General features: G+C 36.7%; 1 protein-coding gene across 7 annotated transcripts in view; it reads left to right on the top strand.

Annotated features, from left to right (window-relative positions):
* Positions 1–21,090, top strand: part of TRMT11 (tRNA methyltransferase 11 homolog) — a 196,688-nt gene that overhangs the window by 902 nt on the left and 174,696 nt on the right. For 6 of the 7 annotated variants that reach the window (XM_021937911.2, XM_009206153.3, XM_017958352.3 and 3 more), the window contains exons 2-7: positions 7,432–7,497; positions 9,933–10,006; positions 12,204–12,285; positions 12,374–12,466; positions 12,699–12,833; positions 13,600–13,756. In XM_021937911.2, coding sequence (XP_021793603.1) covers positions 7,432–7,497; positions 9,933–10,006; positions 12,204–12,285; positions 12,374–12,466; positions 12,699–12,833; positions 13,600–13,756 — 607 coding nt within the window. Of the gene's footprint in view, positions 1–7,431; positions 7,498–9,932; positions 10,007–12,203; positions 12,286–12,373; positions 12,467–12,698; positions 12,834–13,599; positions 13,757–21,090 lie in introns of those variants that run through there. The other variant, XM_021937912.1, reaches the window with a different exon arrangement.

Below are 21,090 nucleotides of genomic sequence, written 5' to 3'. Positions count from 1 at the left end.
TAAAGGATGAATAGGAGTTAGAGGACCAAGGGGAGAAATCAGTAAATTAGAATTACAAGCTGTTCATTATTACTGGATCACTAGTTATGTGACCAAGAGTGGTAAGAAGAGGGCAGGGGAAGTAGAAAGGGGCAAGAAAATGAAAGCCTTGAAAACCCTGGAGCTTGGAAGGGGGATTTATTGAAGAGTCTTAAGTAAAAAAGTGACCACAAAATTAAATCAGTTTGACAACACTATGGAGGATGGATTTGAAAAGAGTAAGACTTGAGCCAGAGACTAGTTAGGAATCTGTCGGAATAGTCTTGTTAATAGATTAAGAAGGTCTGACCTACAGCAAGGGGTAAGAGGATGGGATAGACTGGGAAAATATTTTGGCCATACAGTAATTAGGTCTGGATTGATTGAATATGTGGGAAAGGGGCACCAGTCAGGTATGACTTCTGGGGTGTATATAGGTAGGAGTGTCTCCATTTAATATAGAGAACATAGGCAGATGTAAGATTTACATTTTGTTTACACTGAGTTTGATGTGCTCGTGTAACATCAACCTGAGGTGACCAAGAGGCAGTGGATATATGAATATGCATAGAGTATGGCAGAGTGATCTGGACTAGTGATAAATATTTGGGAGTCTTCTTCATATGAAGACTAGGAGAGGGGATGAAATTACTCAAAGGGTAAGGTCAAAAGAATAGTGGGCCAAGTATAGATGCTTGGTGAAGGGGTGGCCTACCTCTCCACACCTGTGGGCGTTTCTCATTAGGTGGAACGAGAGACTTGAGAAAAGAAATGAGACACAGAGACAAAGTATAGAGAAAGAGGAAGTGGGCCCAGGGGACCAGCGCTCAGCATACAGAGGACCCACGCCGGCACCGGTCTCTGAGTTCCCTTAGTATTTATTGATAATTATCTTTACCATCTTAAAGAAAAGGAAGTGCCAGGATAATAGGATCATTATAGGAAGAAAGTCAGCAGTAAGACATGAATAAAGTTCTCTGTGACATGAATAAGTTTGAGGAAAAGTGCTGTGCCTTGATATGCATATGTAAACATCTCCATAAACCTTTTTAGTGCATAAAGAGCAGCAGTGCGCTAGCAAGTCCCGCCTTTCGCCCTAAGGCGGTTTTCTCCTTTCTCAGTAAACAGAACATACAATCGGGTTTTATACCGAGATGTTCCATTGCCCAGGGACGGGCCAGAGACAGATGCTTTTCTCTATCTCAACTGCCAACAACCGCCAAGAGGAGGCCTTCTTTCCTCTTGTACTGGTCCTCCTCAGCACAGACTCTTCATGGGTGTCAGGCTGGGGGACAATCAGGTCTTTCTCTTCCCACGAGGCCATATTTCAGACTATCACATGGGGAGAAACCTTGGACAATACCTAGCTTTCCTAGGCAGAGGTCCCTGTGACCTTTGGCAGTGTGTGTGTCCCTGGGTACTTGAGATTAAGAGAATGGTGATGACTTTTAACCAGCAAGCTGCCTTCAGGCACTTGTTTAACAAAGCACACCCTGCACAGCCCAAAATCCTTTAAACCTTGAGTCACCACAGCACATGTCTCTTGCAAGGACAAGGTTGGGGGTAGGGTCACAGATTAACAGCATCTCAAATACAGAACAAAATGGAGTCTCTTATGTCTACTTCTTTCTATATAGACACAGTAACAGGCCGATCTTTCTTTCTTTTCCCCACACTTGGAAGCATTGATATTAAGGGAAAGTTGGAGGAGGCCATGAGGAAGATGGGCAAGTGCCAGAAGGTGTGAGACTGCAGAAATCAGAAGGGTAAAATTTTAGGAAGCAGGGACAAATGGATAATGTCGAACGCAGTTGTTTTTTAGTGAGAAAAGAGTGAAAAAGTGTTCATTCATAGTCCCAATTAGAAGAAATTAATTGGTGAATTTTCCTAAAGCCGATATGTTGAGTTTTAGTAGGAGAAGCCAGGTGGCTTGGTTTAGTAGTCACTGGAAAGTGAGGAAGGGGAGATAGGATAGACTCAGTGCCCTTAGCTGGAGCATGAGGGAAAGTAAGAAATTGGTTAACAGTTTGAGGAGGACCTAGGGTGAAAGGAGGATTCTCCCCATGGAGAGAATGAGATTGAGCTTAAGTGTATTTGTAGGCTGATGGGAAGAGAAGGGATAAAAGGGCATGGTGGGAGGGGTTCTCTTTTCAGTAGGAGGGGAGATTGGACAAAGAAAGTTAGGTGGGTGTGGAGTAGTTGCCTGAGGGCCTGTTTTGTAGGTAATGAATGAGTGGAAGTTATTTCTTGAGAGAGGATGGGCCAGCAGTTGAATGTGGAAATTGAGACAAATAGTAAAACTTGAAATAGTCATTGAGCGCAAAGGGAAGAGTTGACAAGGAAAAGTAAAACGATTGAGTGGAAAAGAGCATGGGTATTAGAGCAATGCTGAAAACCAGCTGAAGGTGAAAGTCGTATATCTGTTAAGATTCTGTGATTTTCTTCAGTTGTGTTTAACTCATTGGCCTTAGGAGTCACGAAGGAAGATTGTGGCATTGATTCAGTATTAATGTTTTGAGTTTCATGGAGGAAATAAATTTTTAATTAAGTCTTAATTGACAGAGGACATGTTCTGTTGGTGAAGAGGATTGGAAAGTCCCCTTCTGTGAGAAACAGAAACAGGCTTAAAGGCACAGAGGTGTGATTGGTTATGATAATTTGGAAGACTTGGGGAGGGAGGTTGAAGTAGTGGGCATTGAGACCAGGGAGGTGGTAAGATCTAGATTTGCAAATGTTTTGACACCATTCTAAGGAGTTTGGATTTTTTTTTTTTTTTGAGACGGAGTCTCGCTCTGTTGCCAGGCTGGAGTGCATTGGCGCCATCTCTGCTCACTGAAAGCTCCGACTCCCGATTCAAGTGATTCTCCTGCCTCAGCCTCCCAAGTAGCTGGGACTACTGGTGTGCGCCACCATGCCCAGCTAATTCTTGTATTTTTAGTAGAGACAGGGTTTCCCCATGTTGGCCAGGATAGTCTCGATCTCTTGACTTTGTGATCCGCCCGCCTCAGCCTCCAAAGTGCTGGGATTACAGGCATGAGCCACCACGCCCAGCCAGGGGTTTGGATTTTTAGATTTAATGGGTAGCCACTGACCATTTTTCATTTTAAGCCAGGAAGTGACAAGATCATTTGTGTTTTAGAAAGATAATTCTGAAGTACCAGAGAAAAGATACCACTTAGAGAATACTGGACTAGAACTAGAGAGGCTCAAGAGTGTGTGTAAAGTAAGGCAATGCAGTGCCAATGGAGTGGTTAGACTGTGGTCTCCAGCATAACAACCTTAGTACTTGGTGATTTTTATTTGTTCTTTCCATTGTAAATTCTTAGTCAGCGTATTACCCTTGTGCCAGTTTATTCTTCCAAAAATTCTGTTCTGTTTTACAGCTTCATTCTTCTTAAGATGAAATCTTTAGTCAGGCATTCAGGGTCCACCACTGCGTGGTTCTTTCCTTTGTGCTGTCACTTCCCACCTAGTCCTTAGCGCTGCCAAAACTGACTCATTATTCCCTAAATTCCTGCTTTCACCTTTGCTCTCTGTGTTTCCTTTAGTCTGGTTTGGGTCTTTCCCATTCTTTATTGATTTTTATATAGTATTCATCTAAATAAATCACATATTTATTTCTTTTAGCTTTATATGTTTTACATGATTCTTTTTCAGATCCACAGTTTCCTTTTTGTAGTTTTTCCTCCTCTGCCAAAATTCTTATTTTTTTCTTGAATCCCCTTCAATATAGAAAGCATAGTTATGTTAAAGTATATGATAAAAGGGATCCTGTGGGTCTGTTTCTATTGTTTCTTTTGGTTCTCTTTAATGTAGTGTGCTGGGCTATTTTTTAAATATATGCCAGATGTTGTATTTGAAAATTTATTTGAAAACATAATTTGAGGGCTGGGATGATGGACATCCTCTTGAAGAAGATAGGAACACGTAGGAGCATGAGGAATCTAGGATGGGTTTAACTCATTTTCAAGCATTAAGCCCTGTTCATGTTCTGATTCCCATGTACTCACAGAGTGTAGCTTTTTGATATCCTAGTGTAAATTAGGTGGTTCATCAAGTATCCTTTTCTCCCCCTGGGTGACCCTTTCTCTTTTTTTCCCTTTCTATGGGCACTCAGAAGTGCTGTTCATTCTTGCAGCTGTTTTTGGATTTGTAAATATCTCAGGGAAAAAGCGGCTGCACCTTGGAATTTTTGTCCTCTCCTGGATGTTGGTTTGGTAATTTTTGTTATCTTTCTATGCCTTCAATTAGATGGCCAACTTTTCTAGTTCTTTTCAGCAGGAGGCTTAATCTGAATTACCTCTTTTGCCATCCCTGGAAGTTGAATTCCTCTGTCATTGGGTTAGATTTTTTTCAGGGATTAAGACAGTTTCCATGAAATTTTCCTTCTCAAACTGAAGTAATCTTTTACTCTCTTGTTCTCTAATGCTTTTTTGCTTTTACCTGTTTAAGAACATGTACTGTTTTTTACACTTTACATTTCAGTTGTGAGGTGGTTTCGTTAGTTCTACTAGACCTTAATTTCCCTAAGATAAATGTGTGTGTATTTTTACATAGCTCAGGGACTTGCACATATTAGTTGCTTAAAAATTTTTTTCAGAGTGGGGTCCAGGCGCAGTGGCTCACACCTGTAATTCCAGCACTTTGGGAGGCTGAGGTGGGCGGATCACAAGGTCAGGTTTTCGAGACCTTATCTCTAGTGAACATAGTGAAACCTTATCTCTACTAAAAATACAAAAAAGTATCTGGGTGTGGTGGTGTGTGCCTGTAATCCCAGCAACTCTGGAGGCTGAGGCAGGAGAATCGTGTGAACCTGGGAGGTGGTTGCAGTGAGCCGAGATCACATTGCACTCTAGCCTGGGTGACAGTGCGAGACTCTGTCTCAAATAAAAAAAAAAATTTTTTTTTTTTTTTTTGGAGACAGTTCTCTCTGTGTTGTCCAGGCTAGAGTGCAGTGGCATGACCGTGGCTCACTGCAGCCTCAAAGACCCAAGTTCAAGCCATCCTCCCACCTTAGCTTCCTGAGTAGCTGGGACTATGCCCGGCTAATTTTTTTATTTTTAATTTTGTAGAGACTGGGTGTTGATCAGAGGCTGAGGGTTGGTGCGAGGGGGCAGGGTGGGGTGGGTGTAGGGGAGTTCTCACTGTGTTGCCAGGGTTGGTCTCGGACTCCTGGTCTCATGTTATCTCTTTGCCTCAGCCTCCCAAAGTGCTGGGATTGCAGGTGGAGCCACCACACCTGGCTGCTTAAAATATTAAAATCAGTGATATAGAATCTCTTCTGGGAAAGGCAATCCAAAGGACAGTCTATACTTTTGGGCCCATCTACTGCATTAGAACTGATAAGCAAGGATGCTATAATGAATGGCTGCCTTTATGAATTAAAATGAGAGATCAGGTCTAGTTTTGCCTCTGATAGAATTAATCAGGGCCAATTATAGTTGGCAGCTACTTAATGTAGTTCTTATTGTACTAAGTAATGTTTACTGAAGTTCAAACTCCTGCGCTTTATTGCTTGTCCTGAAGCAACCTTTTTAAATGGATGAAAAAGCAAGTAGCTGAAATAACAGAAAAGTTCATGGAATTAATGCATCACACATGCCCCAGATCATGCTACATTTTTATATCCAATATTCAATATAAATTCTTTTTTATTCCTAATGTAGAAAGAGTCTCAACTGGAAAGTTGAATTTGCCGTAAGATTAATTAAAATTTTGTGTTTTGCTTTTTCCAAGTAGGTTGATGAAGTAGTGTAAACATGTTTTGCTTTTCAATTTGAAACTTGGGTTATCATATTTATTCTCAGTTTTAGGTGGCTGCTTAAGTTTTGGGTAGTAGAGATAATGCTGTGCCATAAAGCTTTAGTCTCTCATTTTTTTTTTCCCCACCTAACTCTTAGAATCTTTGTGTTTTAGCCTGTTGCAGCTTTTTAACAGTATATTCCAGGAGCAGCAAACTTTGGTGTTTTAACTTGGTTGTAGTTGGATGTTTTAAATGTAAAGCTGACTTTACAATATGCTTTAATACAGAACAAACAACAATCATGCAAGATCAAGTAACTTAATCTATAACTTTAGTTTTTTCTTTTAAGTGCTATAACTCTATCAGTCTTGGTTGACTTCTTGAGCCACTGGACTTCTAGGACAGTTGTCTGGGTCTTCATCATTTTGATTCCCTTAATAACCGCCTACGTTCTGTGCTTCTCTCTTTGTAGTTCACCTAACGTGATGAGGTAGCTATGATTCCTGTTTTACATATGAGGGAACTAAAAGTTGGAGGATTTAAGATTCTTGTATAAAGCCACATCGCTAGTATTTGGAAGAGCTGAAAATCAGATTATGGTCTATTTGACTTCTAAGTCTCATGATGTCTCCTATTCAGATTTGTGTTTTCTTTGTTGCAAAATAACCTTTGGGCTGCCTTCACTGATTTATCAGTAGTCTGTGATAGTTCTTGGTTGATCCATCTGATTGAACTGAATTCAGCCCCTTCTAACACTGAATTAAAAAAAAAAAATGATATGTTGCATAGACAAAAAAATAGAAATGGCGCTAGTAGCTTGAACTTCTCCTTCTTTTTGATCTTGGGGGCGGGGGGGCCTTCCTGGTCTGGGTATATTTTCCCTTTTGATGGCTGTACCTTACGGTGGGCTTGATGTTAAAGGCTCTTCCTTCTGGTTGGGAGGAAGGGGGATAGTAGGCAGCCAGCAGTGGGACACTTTCCTCTCATTAGGTTCCATCCTCCGTAAGACCTATACAGAGGAGTGTGATTCTACCTGTTTTATGTGATTTAAGGAGATAACTTGTTAGTCATACGAATTATAAAATTTGTATAATTATTTGGGTTTATCAGTACAAAGTGATTGCTTCAAAGAATATAAACACTATCTGGACGGATTTCAACTTTGCATGAATGATGCTTTTAAAATATCTATTATGTTGGTTCTCTTTCTAGTTCTGTAACTTTATGCAGAAAGAAGATGAGATTAACTTAGTTACTTGTGCTTAATGAATACCTAGTGGTATGCCCTGGCTGATTATTTTTTCCTTTTCAAACGTCTTCAGATCATCTGTTTGATTTTCATTTTGACTTTATTCACCAATTGTCAGTTTTACTAATCTGCAGTTTGTGTAATCTGTTTTCTTCCTTTTCAAAATCAGGGAATTTTCTGATCAAGTGTTTGGTAACTCTTCTGTTGTCTAAAATTTCTCAGAAATTACTTACCTGTGGTTTTTACTATTAGATTTTTTCTGAACCCTAAATTGTAATTGTCTGATGTTGAAGCTTAAATGCCTCAGTTAGATCATCAGCCTACTCTTTTTTATTTTTTAGTCATATAATACCTGTCTCCTTTAGTACAGTTTTAGTTCCTTTTGTTAAAATGTCTTTTCTCTATCATATTTTCAATACAGGAAATAAAGTCTTTGCTTTCGCTTTTTGGAGGTCAGTTCGCCAGCAGTCAAGAAACTTATGGAAAGGTAAGTTAAATTTTCATTAGACCGTATGGAGTATACTTAGAAATAGAGCCTTAGGTTTGAAGAGAAGTGCATATCTTAAATTTATATTTGTGTGGTTACTTGTATCTGTTTCGAGAGGCAGTGGAATAAAGAGGATATTTTGGGAAACACTGTGGTTTTGTTAAGAAATTTAGATTTATTTCTAGTATTTTATTTGTTTTAAATTTTTAATCAACAGTTGCGTCATAATTTGTATCTGTCCTTTCACTTAAAAAAGGGCTGTGCCCCGTTGGTGAGTTGTGTTTAGAATTTGAATTTAGAATTTAGCAGAATATTGGGCTCACATTGAGAATCATTTTAAAATTTGAAATTGTGCATTGTATGAGATTGTGAATATATGAGCTTTGTATTTTGCATAATACTGTAGTTTATCAGTGTATGACAGAAGTTTGGAAAATAGAAAAAATAATTTGCAGTTCCTCCTTGACATGACTCATAATTTGGGGATGCTGCCTTCCAGTCTTCTTTTGTTTGTGTACTTTTTTTTCCCTTATTGTAATTCTAGTTCTGCAGCCTGTGTTTCTCACCTGATAATGTCAATATAGGCATAAGTTGTTACTTGGCCTTTATCTCTAACATAGTTACATAATTAATCTAACCATTTCATTTTCTTCAGGTTGCTTTAAAAATTTTCTAAATAAAAGTAATACTAAGATGAACATTTTTTTCCTGTTTGGATTAGTTTGAATTTTTCTGTTGGGTGGGGTAAATATTGGAAGAAAAAAGATGGGGTATGTAACCAAAGTACTGTAAGCCATTCTATTATAAAGATACATGCGTGTGCATGTTCATTGCAGCACAATTCACAATAGCAAAGCATGGAATCAACCTAAATGCCATCAGCGATAGACTGGATAATGACAATGTACATATACACCATGGGAGCCATAGAAAGGAATGAGATCATGCATACTGTGCAGCCATAAAAAGGAACAAAATCATGTCCTTTGCAGGGACATAGATGGAGCTGGAAGCCATTATCCTCAGCAAACTAATGCAGGAACAGAAAACCAAACAGCACGTGTTCTCACTTACAAGTGGGAGCTGAATGATAAGAACATATGGACATGTCCAGGGAAACAACACACACTGGAGCCTGTTGGGGGTGGTAGAGTCTGGGGAGGGAGAGCATCAGGAAGAATAACTAATGGATGCTGGGCTTAATACCTAGGCGATGGGATGATCTGGGCAGCAAACCACCATGGCACACATTTACCTATGTAACAAACCTGCACATCCTGCACAGGTATCCCTGAACTTAAAAGTTGAAGAAAAAAGAAAAAAGCTAGGTGTGACAGGAAAGATTTCTTGCAAAAGATGAAAGCGCTTCAGTGGAAAGTCCTGTAGTGTTGGACTTTTACTCCTGAATGACTTTCAGTTATTGAGGGCAGGAGGAAAGGAAGGAGAATGCGGATACAATTGGCTAAGGGTGATGAAATGAGGTCAGGATCCTTTTGGATTTTGCTGTATTCTGGCAAGAGGTTATCTGGGTGCAGGTTACCAGAGCTTATAATCTTGGGTGTTGGGATAGAGGATTGGGAAAACACCCCTTATGCACTTGGAGCTTTTTTCCCCGAGACAAAATGTAAAATAGTAAAAGTTAATGAGAATTTAATAATGTACCTCATGATTTTCCATCATAGTTGTTTCAAAGGGCCCCTCCTTCACCCTCGGATGGCCACAATTATCTAGAAAAAGGTCTCATTTAGCAACTAAAAAATACATTACTTAGAAATTAAAACTAAAATAGCTGTATTATAACGGATGATCAACCATGATGAATTTCAAGATTATACTTGGGGATATAATATGCATTAATTCCTTTAGTAAAGCTACATAAAAGGGCAGATACAAAATTAATGTTTAATTTGAGGATATATTCATTTATAGGGTCATTATAAAAATGTTTTTACTGTATTATTCTAATTTACTCTTTTACTATTGGAACGATTTTTATTTTGGTTACAGTCAGATCAGATATTCTTTTTTTTTTGAGACAGAGTCTCGCGCTGTGTCACCCAGGCTGGAGTGCAGTGGCGCGATCTCGGCTCACTGCAAGCTCCGCCTCTCAGGTTCACGCCATTCTCCTGCCTCAGCCTCCGAGTAGCTGGGACTACAGGCGCCCACCACCACGCCCGGCTAGTTTTTTGTATTTTTAGTAGAGACGGGGTTTCACCATGTTAGCCAGGATGGTCTCGATCTCCTGACCTCGTGATCCACCCGCCTCGGCCTCCCAAAGTGCTGGGATTACAGGCTTGAGCCACCGCGCCCGGCCAGATCAGATATTCTTACATGAACGTAGCAAATAGGCACTTCTCCTTATTGACTTCTTGAATAAAAGCATATGATGCCATGTAGCCACTTAGAATTAAGTTGCATGTTGTTATTTCTTTCAGTCACCATTTTGGATTCTTAGCATTCCCTCTGAAGATATTGCAAGAAATTTGATGAAACGGACAGTGTGTGCCAAGTAAGAGAAACTTATGTTCTCCTGCATGAATATACTGGTACTTCTCGGAACTACTCAGTCCTATTTTTTGCTATATTGGCATAAAGTAGTGTGGAGGCTCAGTTTAGCTTGCAGTTACAAACAACTGCCACTGGGTGGCGGTGGGGGACCAGAGGAAATTTACCTGCTGAAACCAAGACTCTCTGGGGAAATGTAGACATTTGTTTTCGAATAATTTTTTTAAACTTCCATATTATGTGGGAATATAGTATGAGATATAAACACTATGTTCTTATGCAGGATAGATGCCACATATAATTATAACCAAAGTGCTGAAAATCCAAAAATGCTTTTTTAATAGATAGTTTTTAATTGGATGAGCAGATTAGTGAAGTGTAAGGTAACAAAAAGTGAGGAATGCCATGAGATATGTTTTACTGTTTCAGTTGGTAGAGAAAAGAATTATGAGTATCAAATCTTGATATGAATTAATGTAATGATGCTGTTCATTGTTTATCCTCAGTGTTTCTAGATTTTATCATTGGCATCCACTTTTCTTTCATTTCTTTTTTCTTTGTACTATTGGAAAATTTTCTGCTATCAGATTTGAAAATTAAACTGTATTTTTAACTAGCATCTTAAAGATAAAACAGATTGTGTTATCTTTAAGCTACTTTTTCTTCCTGAACATTTTGGCAGATTGCTGACAACTTTCTTTTCCTTAGAAATTATATTTGCGAATACAGTGCAAATAAGAATTTACATATATCTAGCTTTATTAACATGGTTAGCAATGTTTTATATCATCATATGTAATTGTTGTATTATGGAATTGGACAACCCTATATTTAGTTAACTTCATCCTATTGAGAACTACCTGCAGCCTTTAATCTTTTACAGTGAAACTTGTTAACAGGCCTTATTATGAAATAAAAATGACTAGAAAACAGAAACATAACTTTTAAAAAACTCTTTTTGAATAATTGCTTGTTGGGTTTAAAATAGCCACTGGAGTACTAAGAACTTGTATGCTTCTTTCAAAACTCTTATCTTCTAATTAATATATTTGATTAATAACAATTAACAATTATACAATTGTTATAACAGTTATACAATTAACAATTGTATAAAATAATTTTTAATTGCTTTTTATTATCTATATATTTTGTGTAGCTGAGGTATACCGTAAGTGATAGCTAAGTGAGATTAATATTGTAGAAGCCTTTTCTCTATAAATTCAATAGAAAAGGAAGAAATCATTTGCAAAGCAAAAAATTTACAATTTAACTGTATCAGAATGAAGATAGACTTTTATAAAAGCATAGATTCAAACCAACTTAGATTTTTCTGTGGTAGGAGGGGATTGAAAGTTAATTTATTATTAACATGAAATATTTTGAGCATGCGACAAAAAGGTGAAAAATATAACAAGCACCTAGGAATATACCTTATTAGATCTCAACATTTTGGGTAACTTAGTTACTAAAATTGTGTGTGTGTGTGTGTGTGTGTGTGTGTGTGTGTGTCCTTGTGTGCGCATGCGCATGCATGACAGAGTCTCACTCTGTTGCCCAAGCTGGAGTGTGGTGACATGATCTTGGCTCATATTAGTCTCAAATTCCAGGGCTCAGGTGATCCTCCTACCTCAGCCTCCCAAGTAGCTGGGGCTACAGGTGTGTGCCACCATGCCTGGCCAATTTTTTCCCTTTTTTGTAGAGACAAGGTTTTGCTATGTTGCCCAGGCTGGTCTTGAACTCCTGGGCTCCAGTGATCCACCCACCTTGGCCTCCCAAAGTGCTGGGATTACAGGCATTAACCACTATGCCTGGCCAGCTAAATGTTAATAACATTTTTATTTGGTCATTAGTCTTTTTGTATTATGGAGAAGACATTGGGAATAATTGACTTTTCTGCAGCTTTTTACACATTTATCTAAAATAACTGATTTTACTGTATCATTTGTTCTAGACTAAAAATGTGAAAACTTAGAAAATATCCTGAATTATTGAAAATCCTTCTTTCCATGTCAAGTTTAACTTCTGTGTGTGGTTTGGGCTTAAGTTGTATTTGTTTCCAGGATACATAATTTTCATTTATACTTTGCAAAACATAGGCAATAATCAGTGGAGTGTGCATAAAGAACTAGTAAAATGACTGTACGTATTATTGTGTGAACTAAGTTCTTTACTGAGGTTAGTACCAATCATTTATTTCCTAGGTCTATATTTGAACTATGGGGTCATGGACAATCTCCTGAGGAGCTGTACAGTTCTCTTAAAAATTACCCTGTGGAGAAGATGGTGCGTAGTAAAATGTGGTTTTACATAGGCATGCATGCAGATTCTGTATAATTAAAATGCTCAAAAAACTGATTTCCTTTTATTTTAGGTTCCATTTCTACATTCGGACTCTACATACAAAATAAAGATTCACACTTTTAATAAGACATTGACACAAGAAGAGAAAATCAAGCGGATAGATGTAAGTAAATTTAGCAAAACAAAAACCCTACATGATGAATGCAGTCTAGCCATTGTTGATATATAGGAATACCTAATGTCTGTGAAGTGTTTATTTTGTACCACATTGTGTGCTAAGTGCTTTTCATGTTTTATTTAATGTTGACTCCAGGCTTACAAGGTAATGTTATTAGATAAGTACCATTTTTCATAGTAAATTATTATAAGACATTAGCATTTCTTTTGTTTTTTAGGCACTTGAATTTCTGCCATTTGAAGGAAAAGTGAATTTAAAGAAACCGCAACATGTATTCTCTGTTTTGGAGGATTATGGTTTGGACCCAAACCGCATCCCTGAGAATCCACATAATATTTATTTTGGTAGATGGGTGAGCAAGTGTTCTTTCTACCTATGTCAGTTTGTTTTTTTGAAAACTACATATTAGGCCTTTTGTTGACTCATATGTAGAAATTTAAAGCAGCTAAAGGTCAGAACTACTGAATGGATTAAAATTGGTGAGGAGTATGTGATTATGTTTTGTTTTGTGTTTTCCCAGAGATTCTTAAATGAAGTGCAAGGGGCTTGTTAGATATAGGGAGGAGGTGGTATACCTGGAAATGTTAAAGCAAGACTTCCCAGAACATCTGGGCTTTTTTGTTTGTTGGTTTTTGTTTGTTTGTTTTAATAAAGCAGAGAAAACACAGAGTGCTGTGGTAGTTGAGGAATCTCATTTGTGGAGATTTCCAATCTGGGCCTTCCATTCCAAAAGAAATGGAATTACTGGAAAGCAGTTCTGCCAACTTCTCTGAGGCTTTAAGTGGGTGATTGGAAGCTGTGAGTGGAAGCTGTGACTTATGGTAGAGATTATTGTTATGTAGGAGAACAAAGAAATGGGCATACCTTAACACCTACCTCTGGAATAATTGCATTCAAATGCAGTTCATACTTGTTTTGAAAAGACAAAATAAATGGAATGACATTAAGCAATAAAAGATTTTGTTCATAACTACCTCAATTACATTATTTTAAAGAAACTGGAGCAGTAATAAGTGGAAAGAAGTTCTTATCAGCAAAATACAATGGTCTTATTGCGAGTGATTATCTTAAGTCCGTTCTGTATGGCTGTACTAACATGAGAAATATCTCTGATTTAGATTGCAGATGGACAGAGAGAGCTTATTGAGTCATACAGTGTCAAAAAGAGGCACTTTATTGGAAATACAAGTATGGATGCTGGTTTGTCATTCATTATGGCTAACCATGGAAAAGTGAAAGAAAATGATATTGTCTTTGATCCATTTGTTGGAACAGGTATTTTTATTTAACTTTTAAGCTAGTGTAGAGATGTTGCTTATTTATGTTAATGAAGGTCATGGTAATATTTTTGCTAAAAGAGTAAATGGATCATCGTTTAATTGTGTTTGGATAATGGCCAAGAGACAACCACGTACTTGTATAATAGCTAGTATTTAACACTTTGCCACTTCAAAGATGATGCTGATAGAATTGTATGGGTTTTATTCCAGATAAACTACTAGGGGGGGAGCATCCATCTAATTTTTTTGTAGCAGAAAAACTTTCAATACCATACATTGTAGAAATGTTGTAAAGCTGTATAGTTTATTTAAATAGGAAAACTCTTGGTGAAAGAAAACTTGAATGACAAGATCAAAAAAATATATTCGTCCATGTTTAAATTCGTAACTGTATATGTGGATGGAGAAAAATAGTTAATATATCCCATCTTTGAGTTGGTTTGTGGAGGTTTATAAGTAAGTGTGAAAATAAGAAAAGTGTCAAAGTATCAATGGGCTAGATAGCCTGGTCGCTCTGGCAGTGACCTTGGTTTTTTGTGCACGATTGGGATAATTTTTTATGGAAGTCCTAAAACTCCAAGTTTACTTCATCTGACTCTGTGTAGACTTTTTCCTACTTCCACTCAATTTTGCTTGATCTTGCCCATACCCAGCAAATACTTGTATTTATATTTGTTTGGCCAAACTCATTATGGCTCAGTTTGTGGTTGGAGCCTATCCCTGTAGCCATCTTTCCCCTTGGGCAGTGATGATGCAGAGCTAACATTTATTGAATAGCAAATGTATCAGGTACTATAGTTTGCACTCTGATGCTACTATCTAGTTTAATTCTTACAACAACTAACATGGAAATACTTTAAACATTTGCTTGAGGAAATTATGGCAGAGAGAAAGGTGAAGTGAACTGGCCAAGGTTATACAGTATATTGGTTTCATAGGATTCAAACTCAAGCAGTCCAACTCCAGAGCTCATGCCCTTAACTTCGAGCTGCCTCTCTCTGCATTAGGATCTGCCAACCAGTGATTACACCATGTACTAACTTAAGGAATATGACCACATATGCTTAGGAAGAAGTAGTATGAAGGTGAATCAATTTCTAATTGATGGAATGACTTTCTCTGTTTATTGTTGAGTTAATTCACTGGCGAGTCTTTCTTCTCTGCCAGTTTCTCCATATCACCTACCCTCAGCATACTCTATATTATTCTTTTCTTACCCACTCTCATTATCCTAAGTAACTCACCCCAAATTTTAAACTTTTTATTGGAAATAATATCAAACTTTCAGAAAAGCTACAAGAATGAAAGTAGAACAAAGAACATCCATGTATCCTTAACTTAGTTTAAGCTGTTGTTAACATTTGGCCTCATTTGCTTTATCATTTGTTCTATTTGTTTATATTTAACATAATATTTTCTTTCCTGCATCATTTGAAAGTTGTATCCATCACATCCCTTTACCCTTCAAGTAATTATTTCTCAAGAATAAGGATATATTCTCCTACATAACCACGGTACTGTTTTCAATGTTAATAGATGTATTAATATAGTACTTGGATGTTCATATTCCAGTCTTGCCAGTTGGCCCAGTAATATTAATATTTTTGACAGCATCCTTTCCCCCTTCCTGGCTAGGATCAGGTATTATATTTTGTTGTTAATATTTCTTTGATGTCTTTGATTTGGAACACAGCCAAAGTTTTTTTTCTTTTGTGAAATTTGCACTTTTCAAGATGCTATTTCTCTTCCCTTTATTTTTTATTTAAATTTTTTCTCATTTTGGGTTGTTTGATGTCTCCTCAAGATTAGGATTAGGTTATACACTCCCAACTGGACCACTATATCAGTGATTTTCGTGGCCTTCTCAGGGCTGTGTGCATGATGGCATTCTGCCCTGCATTGGTGTTGGTAATTTTGATCATCTGGTCTAGGTTGTGTTTGATTTTTTCCATTCATAATCATAAACAGAATTACTGGTGGTTTTATTTTATTTTATTTTTTTCTTGCTATTAAGCAATCTGTGGAGAGACACATTAAGACCATGTAGTATTCTATTCCTTATCCAAATTTCCCCTCACCATTCAGGTCGTCAGGTTTAGTAGCCATTGATAATTCTTTCCTGAACCAGTCTTTACTTTGATGGTTTCAAAGGTGTGATTTTCCAACTCCAGCTCTCCCTCCACAGTTACAAGTCAATGTTCATTATTCTGCTGTAAGCAAAAGCCCTTTCCTCTCTTCCATGTATTTGTTTTTCTATTTGTTATGAATATGAACTAGTGGGTTCTTTTTAACCCCGATGGTCTGTAATTCATTATATTTCTTAATTTTCATTTATTTTTTTAATAAAATTACTTTTTTAAATAAAATGCTTTTTTTAAAAAATTACTTTTTAAAAAAATTACTTATTTTTTAAAAATCAATTACTTTTATTCCTCAAATTGTGATTTGCCCAGTCAGAGCTCTTTCACATTGAATCTGTCTTTGTGACATGTTCATATCCTTTTTTCTTTGGAGTACTTCCTTCCTTTCTCTTCTATTTGTTGAAGCTCTGGTATCAGTAATTTCTCCAAGGAATTTTTGTTTCTTTTAGCAGGGAGATGAAATCTGGATTATAGATCCTTTCAGTGGACAAACTAGAAAATATATGTGCATATATACACAATATGCATGTAAGTGCATGTGCAAATATACAGGTATATATTATATACTGTGTGTATGCACATACACAGGCATATACATATTTTAGACACTGTATTTGCACATATACTACAAATTGCAGTCAGTCCTTACAGATTTCTTTTTGATTACCCTATTCTGTTGTTTATATGCACCTTCTACCACAGTGAGAACCCTGGTTCCTATCTACATCAACACATTGACTCTTTTTCTCATTTCTATATCTGAAATGGTTTCACAGTTGTTTTGCTTATGCCACTTAAAAAAATCCTGTGAATAAGAGTTCAGGATGTGTTTTCGGTTACTTACCGTAAGGGGCAGTAAAGTCAAGTACTGTGCCTGCTTTTTCCCTTTTCATTTAAAATTCATTTGGGTTCATTTGTTCCAGTTTGCCCTCTGTTTTAAGTTTTTATCTCCCATCCCCTACTCCTTGTTGATTTACTTTTATTTTCAAATATGTATGAGATGAACTTGCTTCCAGAAGTCAGAACTACACAAGAAGTGGTACTCAGAGAGGTGTCACTTTACTTTTATAACACTTCCAGCCTATTCTCCCACCTATCCTAGGTGACTAACTTCATTGTTTTCTAGTTGATTCTTCCTGTTTTTTTATTTTGTAATGATAAGCAGATATATATACATTTTCTTATTTTCGGTGCCTTGTTACACAAAAGGTATCATACTGTGTATGTTGGTTTTAACTTTGCTTTTTTCACTTAGTGGTATTTCCTGGAAATCACTTCCTGTCAGTTCATGGAGCTTATCTTTATTCTTTTTTAGTTTTGCTCCATGAGTGTATGTACTGTAATTTATTCAAACAATCTCCTATAGTTGGACATTGGTAGTTTTCAGTATTTTACAGTTACAAATAATGCTTATAATGACTAACCTTTGTAATGTTGGAGATGTAGCTCCAGGGCAAGCTTGTCCAACCCGCAGCCCATGGACAACATGCGGCCCAGATGGCTTTGAATGTGGCCTGACACAAACTTGTAAAGTTTCTTAAAACAGTATGAGAATTTTTGCAATTTTTTTAAAGCTCATCAGCCATCATTAGTCTTAGTGTATTTTAGGTACAGCCCAAGACAATTCTTCTTCCAATGTGGCCCAGGAAAGCCAAAAGATTGGACCTGCCTGTCCTAGGGTAAATTCTTACAAATAGGATTTCTGGGTTGAAGAGTGTATGCATATGCAGTTTCATTAGATGTTGCCAAATTTGTCTCCATTATACTATTTTGGATTCCTACCAACAGTTGTAGGAGAGTCCCTGTTTTTCTACAATCTCACCAGCAGAGTGTATTTTCAAGCTTTTGAAGTTTTGCCTGTTCTGTTGGGTGAAAAATGGTATCTCAGTGTAGTGTTAATTTATATTTCTATGGTTATGCATGAAGTGTCACAACTTTTTATATTTTAAGGGCCATTATGACTTTTTTTGATTTGTCTTTTTTTTGTCTTTTGCACATTTTTTGATAGCAGTTTTGGTCTCTTTCCCCCTCATTTTTCAAGGTCCTTTGTAAGCTTGGGATACAACCCCCTCACACTCCCCCTCTGTTTCTGTGACGTATGTTGCAGTATTTTCCCTTAGCTTGTCATTTATCTTTTGACTTTGCTACTCATTGATTTTTGCCATGCAAAAGCTTTCCCCACACTCAAGTTATACAGGAATTCATTTGTGTTTTCTTCTAGTACTTTTGTAGTTTTACATTTTTTCGTTTTAGATCTCTGGTTCATTTGGAGATTATTCTCTCGTATGATGTGAAGAATGGATTTAATTTATCTTTTTCCAAATGCTAAAGCTTTTATTCTTAATCTTATTCTTGGACTTTAAAAACTTTTTCTGTCAATTGAGAATAATTCTTTTAGATATATACATGTACAAAATGATTAATATATATACATACATAGACTAGACCACAGAGTTAAAAAATATGGTTGCCAGTATGGGTAATATTTTTTTGTTGAGTAGATGAGGCTAGATTTTGAAATTATCTTCAGAGCTGTCAATATGTGGACCATTCGTAGTATGTCGAGGATCAAGGAGACCTGCCCCTGTTTGCTTTAGGGCAGCTCCTCACAGTGGGTAGTATATTGGGAACGTCTGACTGTTCATATAGGACAATTAATAGGAAATGAGAGGAGAATCTTTGCAAATGTACTGCTAAAATATATTTTCATAATTTGTGTTTGCAGTTTAAGTATAGCTTTAGGACATCAGTCAATTTTTGGCACTTTTGTTTTGAAACATAATAACCAATAATTGTGAATAGACACAGGTCTTAAGCACAGTTTGTCCTCTCTTGGGCCTTTTGCCTTATCAATGGGTAGTACCTTCTGAAGGACTGGAGAAATATGTAGCTCTGTGCCCTCCTCCATGGCCATAGTTTTCACAAAACACAAATTGTTGATATTTTTCTTTTGGTTGCCTTTTAAATAGCTTTTTAAAAAAATTCACATGTCTAATCCCCTTTTTATTTTAAAGGTACAAAATTGAAATGTATGTAGTTTCCCAAATGTATTGCCCACTTACTACTCATGGTTTGTGATTTTTCTCAGGGATATAGAGTAGGGCAGAAAGCTTCTGGGAGACTGAAAGGAGAAAAATAATCTTTTCATGCCTAAATACTTTTCCTTGTTTCTTTTAGACTGTTTGCTACTGTTGTTTCGAATGACATTATGGGTGGCAGAAACACACTTTTCTTTCTATTTTAACAAATACATTCGTTTTCATTTCAGTAAATTTTTTTTTTTTTTAAATTTTGTGTGTGTCTCTGCTTTCCCAAAGGGGAAGAGATATAGCATTGTGTCAGCTCTTAGTTGTTAGGAAGTGCTACTGTTCTCATGAGAGTTTGGCTAAAGGAATGATCAGCATGAATTTATTGAATAACTATTAATGGCACAGTCCTGTCTGTGATACAGTACAAGACTTGTGAATGGCATATATAACACTCTTATTAACAGAGTGTGTAGCTTCTTTACTTAATATAATTTGTTTAGTAGCATATTTTGCTTTTGTTTATCTAATTAGTGAGTGAATATGTTTTTACTTTAATTGGTGCTAATCCCAAAGGAGGTAGTATGATATAAAGAAAAGAATAAATAGAGCAAAGTTTAAATCTTTTTACCAATTAGTATGTGACTCTGGGCAAGATTCTTAACTTGTCTGGGTTTCACTTCTATCATTTGTAAAATGGTAATACTAATATATTGTGAGGATTGAGTCTATATGTATATATAATATTTCTAGGAAGTCACCTGACACATGGTAGACATTCAGTGAACTGTAATGGTTATCATTATTACTTTTTAATTATTATTTTGATAAGATTTTAGATGCCTTTTTGGTGAAAGATGTTAGATGTAGCTAATATTAAATGGTGATGATAAAGAGTTTGACCATAAACTTATTTTCTAGTACTCTTTTTGGCTAATTTCCAATATACTAATAATTTGCAACTGTTGGCAGGTTATAGCAGCAGGCAAGGGAAAATTATAAATGTCTAATTCTTTGTTTATAATTAAAAGAATATGTGCAAGTGTATGCCAGTTGCTTTAGGTAGCACAGAGCTCTGCAGCAATAGATCTGATTCCCTCTCATCCCCTCTGTCAAGTGAGTCAGCTCTTCCAGTGATGAGAATTCACCAAGGAGACTAATGTGTACTCCTTGGCCATGTCTACCTTCAGATGACCCGTAGGTCGAAGGGAAAGGAGTGTAGCTCCTTTTGAAGTTTTATCATTGCAAAATAGTGGACACAGAAACCAGGTGTTAGGGAACTGACTATCCTGGTTCTGGGAAGAAAAAATGGGGAGAAAAAGAGAAGGTTAGGAGAGTGAGATAATGGATCTCTGTAGGTTTGTATAATATTCTCTTTCCCATTTTTTCTCATTACCCTTTGTAGTCCCCTTTTCCTGGAATCTCATGGTTTGTCTAATAGGAATCCCATTGCCTAGCCATATTCTTTTGCTCAGCCTGCTAGTTTAATTTATTTAAGTAGAATTCTTTTTTTAAAAAAAGATAAAATAGATGCAATAATACTGCCATTTTTCTTTCTTTTTTTCTCTCAGCAAAACCAAAACCCAGTCTCTCATTTCTCCACATTTGCAAAGCTTTCCAGTTCTCTAAAGATGAAAATCATGAATTAGTTTTTACATCATGGAATAAATTAGATTCTTATTGTATTATTTTGCTTGTAAGATATTACCCTACCCTTAAAGTGCTTATTACTATTTAAGTAATGAGAAATTGAAACACCGAGTTGCTAGCATAGATCACACATGCAGTATTTTTACTTTTGGTAACATAAAAAGAAATGGGTGAGTCATGTTACTTGCCTCCTTGACACTTCACTTTTTTTTAGCACCCCTTCTTCCACCAAAATACCCCCTCAAAAAACTCCAACTGAGGTATAACTAAATGTAAAAAGTGCTTCAATTTAATCAAAAGAACAACTAGATGACTACCAATGATTACCCAGTGACCAGTTCAGATAAGCTAATTTATTATGATTTTATTTTAAAAAAATAAAAGCTTAAAAGGCACGAAGTTAAGTATCAGATGCAGTCTAACAGATTATTCATCTCCTTTCAGCAGTGTACTTGTAAATTGGGTCTTCTCAAAATTCACTGTAACCAAATGGATAAGGTTCTGTTTAAGGA

The sequence above is a fragment of the Papio anubis genome, chromosome 6 (genome assembly GCF_008728515.1).
Source record: "Papio anubis isolate 15944 chromosome 6, Panubis1.0, whole genome shotgun sequence".
Classification (NCBI taxonomy): Eukaryota; Metazoa; Chordata; class Mammalia; order Primates; family Cercopithecidae; genus Papio; species Papio anubis.
This window is presented reverse-complemented; position numbering and strand designations above follow the sequence as displayed.